General features: G+C 29.7%; 1 protein-coding gene across 2 annotated transcripts in view; it reads left to right on the top strand.

Annotated features, from left to right (window-relative positions):
• The window catches only part of ewg (DNA-binding protein Ewg), a 59,943-nt gene extending 52,249 nt beyond the window's left edge, over positions 1-7,694 (top strand). For both annotated transcript variants that reach the window (XM_075298947.1, XM_075298948.1), the window contains one exon: positions 7,024-7,694. In XM_075298947.1, the coding sequence (XP_075155062.1) occupies positions 7,024-7,221 (198 nt within the window). In that variant the 3' untranslated portion in view covers positions 7,222-7,694. The remainder of the gene's footprint in view (positions 1-7,023) is intronic.
• The last annotated feature ends 438 nt before the right edge of the window (positions 7,695-8,132 follow it).

Below are 8,132 nucleotides of genomic sequence, written 5' to 3' on the forward strand. Positions count from 1 at the left end.
ATAGAAATAAAATTTTGACAACATTTTCTATAGAAATAAAATTTTGACAAAATTTTCTATAGAAATAATAGTTTTGACAAAATTTTCTATAGAAATAAAATTTTGAGAAAATTTTCTATAGAAATAAAATTTTGAGAAATGTTTCTTTATAAATAAAATTTTGAGAAAATTTTCTATCGAAATAAAATTTTGAGAAAATTTTCTATCGAAATAATATTTTGACAAAATTATTTATGGAAATAAAGTGTTGACAAAATATTATATAGAAATAAAATGTTGACAATTTTTTTTTGATTAAATTCTCTCCAAATTTTGGTAGATTATTTTTGGCTCGAATGGCAACCGTGGTAAGAATACGATTTTAGATTTCAAAAGTATTTTACCCCCTCTACATTTTAAATAAGTAAATGCTGCATAAAATATCTTAAGATTTTCCCCCATGTAAAACCACACTCAGCCAAATGGAAAATCCGATTTAATTTACTTTTTCAACCTCACCATCAACTTGTCTAATTATTGAGATTTCCCATCTATATGGGGTGCAGAAGCATAAATACCATTCGTATTTATTTTTGCGCAATATAATCGTTATTTCATATTTTTGCAAAAAAAAGAAAATCTATTGTGGAAGCGTTCTATTCCCTTCTTGTCTAGAATTCGTCCCTTTACTTTCATAACCATACCACAGCAAATTGGCTTTAGATTTTTTGTACGTATACCTCCTGTAACCAATTCTCTTCTGTCTGCGGCATATCTCCTTTGTATTGGGTGTTAGAAGAATTTAAAGCCAAAAATTAGTGCGGCATTATTTTTCAAAGAAGAAGATTTTAAAGTGGGTACTTCGTCCTTGGTGTTTTGCCTGAATAGACACAAAGAACAAATATTTTCCCTCTGAACGAACTTTTACATAAAGGAAATTCCTTTTTTCTTTCTCCAAGAGAAAATATATACGAATTTATGTAAGGTATGCGATGTTTTCATTTTATTCTTTTTTATTTTATTTTAAAGAACATTGAATGAAAACTTCTCTTGTTTAAATTTCGTTCCTCAGAAAAGAAAACTCTTCCTTCAGTTTTTCTCATTCTTTTAGAACTTACAGCCTTTAATAGGTTCCATAGTATATGAATCCATTTCATTCTCTAGTACTGTTTTTTACTCTTCTCAGTCAGCCAGAAGTCGACTCTTTTGTTAAGCTCTCTAGTCTACAAGTTCGTTCCAGAGGCAAGTATTTTTTCTTTGGATGTAAAGTCTTCTGATTTTATTTGTATTGTTTTTAATAAAAATGTGTTTTAGGTAAGAGTTTTTTTCGGACTATACTAAATACTTGACTTTAAATCTACATTTTTAGAAATGAGAACCAAAAACCAATTATATAATTTTTACCACTTTCCAATTGGGTCTTTTGCTTTAAATGGATTTTGAATTAAAAAGGAAACATGGTCTTAGTTTTTTTTTCAATATTTCTATCCTTGGTTCTTTTGCTGTTACTTCCTATTATACCAAAGGCAATACAAAATTAGAATACTTTAATTTTGCCAAATTGTTTATGCTACTTGCCATTTTAGAAATTCATGGTATAATCTGTCATATTTATTGAAATCTATAAAAAAATTAATTTCGTTAGAAACAAAGCCAAAATAAATTTGAAAAACTTATTATTTTTATGACATACATTTATAATTTTTATTTTTATTCTTTTTTATTTGAATTATTGCTATTCATGCCAAAGTTGTGTATTTTTAAAGAATACACATAAAAATACCATACTGTACCATTTAACTATCATAAACATTTACATTTATATACAAATTTTTACAAAAACCTATTCATATAATGAATTGAAAAAAAAAAGATGTTCCTAAATGATCATAAACCTGAAAACTTAGAATTGAGAAGAAATTTAGAATAAACCAAAAAGAAATCGAAACTGAATTGCAATGTTTAAATTAAATAATTTTGTTAATTTTTTTTACATTTTTTTGTTATAAAAATATTTTTTTTAAGTAGTTCTTTAAAGATTTAAATATTTGTAAGTTTTTGTTTTAAATATTTAAAATATTTAGTGCTTTTATTTGAAACGAATTAATGTGCAATGGCAAACTTGAAAGTCAAATTAAGGGAGATAAAATCAAAGATTTTTCTCATTATTAAGTTTATTAAGTGTGTTATCAATCCAAAGCTTTTGAAAGAAATCGCAATTATTTTTTATTTTAGTTGAATTATATTTTTTTTTGGTTATACTATACAAAAACAAAACATATGTGCAATTTTAGTAATTTTAAAAGTATTTGGAATTTTTATTTTTAAAACCAAAATGCCCAACCTTCCCACCTTACTTTACCAAATTTAAATAAATGCACTTAGATTTATAGTCCTTAAAACTGAAAAGAGTTTATGTTAAATTAATTTATACGCAAAATTTTTGATTTTGTTTGATTTCAATTCACTATTGATTGTTGTCAACAATCTTCAATTATAAAATATTGTGACCTTGTTGATATCATCATCACCATGGTCAATATTTCCATATATCTAATTGGATTTTTTGTTGTTGTAAATATTGAATCTATTTAGTTTACAAATTATATTTTTGTTGTGTTGTGATTGATTAGATTAAAAAAATATATTTAATACATATAAACTCCAATTACATATGTTTATTCTTTCTATTGTTTGATGGAAAATACATGTGTATAAATATACAATTATCTCAATATTTGATTTATTTTAATTATGAATTTATTATTTTTTTCGCTCCCAAAAACTATCCCTATTTTCTTTGAATTATGGTAAATCATAAACAGATTTTTTTTCTAATATACTATATATATATTTTTTGTTTGTTTTTTTAATAGACTTTGAATTATTGTATGTATTAGTTAGATGTATATATTTACACACATATACACCTATATATGATTTCTTTTCTTCTTTTGTATATTAGTTTAATTTTTTTATGAAACTTCATTGAAGTGAAATATTCTAGAGAAATAAAATTTTTTTGATGTTATAAAAAAAATTATTTTTGTTTTCTTTTTAATTTACCTTGGTTGTTTCATGTAAGTTTTTTATTCTTGAGTTTTTTTTTATTGTTTTTATTGATTTCTTTTTCATTCAGTTTCTTTTTATTTACAGCTATTATAGAGCTATCATTGAGCATTTGTGGTTTAGTGGAAAATTTTGCTTTGTTGAACTATTATCGGAGGTGATTAGATAGATTTGGAATGATGTGAGAAGTGATTTGGGAAATGGGTTTTCCAATAAAAATAAAAATAAACAAGTATATATTGCTGTAAGTTCGGCCAGACCGAATCTTATGTACCCTTAACCATGGATTGCGTAGAAACTTCTACTAAAGATTGTCATCCACAATCGAATTACTTGGGTTGTGGTAACACTTGTCGATGGAAAGGTATCTTAAAACTTCTTTAACACCGTCTTCTAAATTGAAAGTTAGTCCAAAGGGGGGATATATTAAACAAAAAAAGGCCAATATAATTCAGTTCGACAAAATTTTCTATAGAAATAAAATTTTGACGACTTTTTTTATAGAAATAAAATTTTTTTCATTCGTTTTGTTTTGTTATTGTTGGTTTTTGTTCTTTAATCATTGTTGTTGTTTTTTTCGGCAAAAGCCGGCTATCAATGTAAAACCTTTTTTCGGAGGGTTCAAGTGTGGTTTATTGTTGGGTTTAATGAACTGCCTGAATTTATTCTGATAATTGGTTGATAGTTTTGCTGCAAGTAGAGGATGCTGATGAGGAATGTGGTAATTCCGAAACGTGCGTCCATCCAACCATCTTGCAGTCCATCCAACCATCTTGCAGTCTATATTTGACAAACTTTCTTTTCCTCTGTTGGTTAAGCTAAACTTGTAGTTTAGTCAATGTATGGTTTTAAGCTGGAATCAAAAAAACAACAACAATGATTGAAATAAAATTTTGACAAAAATTTCTATAGAAATAAAATTTTAACAAAATTAGATAGAAATAAAATTTTGACAAAATTTTCTATAGAAATAAAATTTTGATACAATTTTCTATAGAAATAAAATTTTGACAAAATTTTCTATAAAAAAAAATATTGACAAAATTATCCATAGAAATAAAATTTTGACAAAATTTTCTATATAAATAAAATTTTGACAAAATTTTCTATAGTAATAAAATTTGGACAACATTTTCTATAGAAATAATATTTTGGTAAATTATTTTTGCCGATATGGACCAATTTTTGTGTGATTAGCCGATGGCCAACTATAGACCGATATGGACCAATTTTTGCATGGCTGTTAGCGGCCATATACTAGCGCAATGTATAAAATTTCAACCGAATCGGATGAATTTTGCTCCTCCAAGAGGCTCCGGAGATCAAATCTGGAGATCGATTTATATGGGGGCTATATATAATTATGGACCGATATGGACCAATTTTTGCATGGTTGTTAGAGATCATATACTAACACCAGATACCAAATTTCAACCGGATCGGATGAATTTTGCTCCTCCAAGAGGCTCCGCAAGACAAATCTGGGGGTCGGTTTATATGGGGGCAATACATAAAAGTGGTCCAATTGGCCCATTTGCAATACCATCCGACCTACATCAATAACAACTACTTATGCCAAGTTCCAAGTCGATAGCTTGTTTCGTTCGAAAGTTAGCGTGATTTCAACAGGCGGACGGATGAACGGACATGCTTAAATCGACTCAGAATTTCACCACGACTCAGAATATATATATATATACTTTATGGGGTCTTAGAGCAATATTTCGATGTGTTACAAACGGAATGACAAAGTTAATATACCCCTCTAAGACTCCATATATTCTGGGTCGTGGTGAAACTCTGAGTCGATCTGAGCATGTCCGTCCGACTTGAAACTTGGTACAAGTAGTTGTTATTGATGTAGGTCGGATGGTATTGCAAATGGGCCATATCGGTCCACTTTTACGTATAGCCCCCATATAAAGGGACCCCCAAATTTGGCTTGCAGACCCTCTAAGAGAAGCAAATTTCATCCGATCCGGCTGAAATTTGGTACATGGTGTTAGTATATGGTCTCTAACAACCATGTAAAAATTGGTCCACATCGGTCCATAATTATATATAGCCCCCATATAAACCGATCCCCTGATTTGGCTTTCGGAGCCACTAAGAGAAGCAAATTTCATCCGATCCGGCTGAAATTTGGTTCATGGTGTTGGTATATGGTCTCTAACAACCATGCAAAAATTGGTCCATATCGGTCCATAATTATATATAGCCCCCATATAAACCGATCCCCTGATTTGGCTTTCGGAGCCACTAAGAGAAGCAAATTTCATCCGATCCGGCTGAAATTTGGTTCATGGTGTTGGTATATGGTCTCTAACAACCATGCAAAAATTGGTCCATATCGGTCCATAATTATATATAGCCCCCATATAAACCGATCCCCAGATTTGACCTCTGGTGCATTTTGGAGAAGCAAAATTCATCCAATCTGGTTGAAATTTGGTACGAGGTTGTAGTATATGATATTTAACAACCATGCCAAAAGTGGTCCATATCAGTCCATAATCATATATAGGCCCCATATAAACCGATCCCGATCAATAGTTATTTGGTTTTGGAGCCACTGGAGGAGCAAATTTCATCCGAGTCAGTTGAAATTTGGTACATTGTGCTAGTATATGGCCGTTAACAACCATGCCCAACTAAGTCCATAGCGGTCTATAGTTATATATAGCCCACAGATAAATCGATCCCTAATCACTAAAAATTGGTCCATATCAAGTTCATAATTGTATATAGCCCCATATAAGCGACCCCCATATTTCAATTCTGGCTCTCTACGTACCGTGCAAAAGTCCATATCGAGTCGTATTTATTTGTAGACGTACCTATATATAACTTTTTTGTCTAATATATACCACGTATAGACTAACTCACAATTTAGAAAACGATGTTAAGAAGTTTTAAGATACCACAACCCAAGTAATTCGATTGTGGATGACAGTCGTTCGTAGAAGTTTCTACGCAATCCATGGTGGAGGGTAAATAAGATTCGCCCTGGCCGAACTTACGGCCGTATATACTTGTTTTAACCTAACATGAAAGATTTTACAACACACATAGAAAAAATCTTGAATTTTGTGATTGAATCTAATAAATTTTTTTGTGTGTACAAAGTTGAGTACAAAGGTATAATATAGTCCGCCCCAACCAACTTTAGACTTTTATTACTCGTTTTTGATTCAGATTAGTTAAATTAACTAAAAAAGAGAAAAATGTTAAACATAAATAGACGTATAAAATTTTACTAAATAGCACCTCAGAATTTCGTAAATTTTGTAAAATTTTTCAAAAATGTCCATATCTTCAAATTCATAGGGCGCTCAAATTCTAGAAGATACGAAATTTTCCTTAACAAGAGAGGAATGTGAGTTACGTCCAATATATTTTCTTGAATGTATCGAAAAGGAATATGATCACCCCGAACATGTTTCAAGAGCAAAATGTTATTTTTAGACGGGGAACATGTAACATGTTTGTCGCAACAATGTTTGGATTCGGCTATAAAAAGTAAATCCATTGCCATTGAGCTGAATACAGAATTGGGCACCACTCAGTGATAAGAGAGAAGTTCGCCACTGTGGTGTCACAATGGACTGAATAGTCTAAATGAGCCTGAAATATCGGGCTGTCACCTAACGTAACAAATATGTACATATTTGCATCATATCGGCGTTTGTTAAATAGTTTAGTCAAAATTTTCTAAAATAAAATACTACCATTTCTTGCCTGGTAGGTCCACTTTTTTTGAGTGTTGTCTTAGAAAACTTTGTGATGGTCCACCTGTTGGAGCACTTTCAAACCCGATTTCGCTAGGTGATGGCAGAAGATAAATTCTCTTCGGCAGGAGACGAAGTAAACTATGTGCGGTTCTCTAACTTTGTCCATATTTCTAATAATTTATAAAAAAAATATTTATAGAATATTTATTAAACCATTTTGTCATTTTCCTCTCATTCGTTACAGGTCGAAAATGGCGATCAACTGGAAACCATTAATATCTCACCCGGTATGCATCAAATGATGATACAAGGAGCACCCGGTGAACAACCTCAAGTTCTTCAAGTGGTCAGTCTAAAAGATGCAACTCTACTATCGAAGGCCATGGAGGCCATTAATAGCGGTAATTGTAAGGCAGATGATACCATTATAATGGAACAATAGGATTCGGCCTACGCCAAAACGATGACACATCAACAACTGAGGACAACGGCATCGGGGACGGCGACAACAATAGCCTCATTACCAAATATACAATTTATACAAATTTCAAATTGAGATATTAAATAAGAAAGCTGAGCAGCTAAATACGGTACGAGGAAAAAGTCTAAATTAGGCGTATGGACGAATTTACTGTGCAATTTGTTGTGTGTAGGAAGCCACTAAAATATTGATAACATATGATATTATATATTGATACCAAGTGGTATTAATATTTCTGAAAAAAAAAAATTCTTTATATGTGTATATTTAATTTTTGAAAATAATTTTTGGAAAAAAACGTTACCCTATTTTTATGTACCTGAAAGAATCTTTTTTCATTTTGTTTTATAAATAGTTTTTAATTATATTTTGTGTTTTTATTTATTTTTTTATTTTATTTGTTAAATATAATTTTTGTTTGTGAATTTTTTTAACGATTATATTTCATTTATATTTGGATGTCAATTTTGTTACTTTTACAAAATGTGGCCATTAATTTTTGTTACATTTTAATAAAACCTTTTCCGATTTTTATTAGTTTTGTTTTATAATAATTAAAAATATAATTTGAATATGTCCATGCAAATAATATTATTGCCATAATATTATGTATTTTTTTTTTATTTTTTTCATGTTCTTTTTTTGGATATATTGCAATATTTTACACTCAGTTGAACTCAACAATTCCAGTCATTGTTTTTTATAAAAATTTCTCAAATCTATAAAATACTTATGAATGTAAATATTCCTTGAAAAAAAAACAAATTTTTAAACTAGTTCATTAAGTATATCAACAAATGTTGTCAAGCCACAGTATTCGTTCATGAAAATAATATTAAAAGGTGGCACAAGCGCATAAATGTTGATTTTGT

Source organism: Haematobia irritans, chromosome 3 (assembly GCF_050003625.1).
Source record: "Haematobia irritans isolate KBUSLIRL chromosome 3, ASM5000362v1, whole genome shotgun sequence".
NCBI lineage: Eukaryota > Metazoa > Arthropoda > Insecta > Diptera > Muscidae > Haematobia > Haematobia irritans.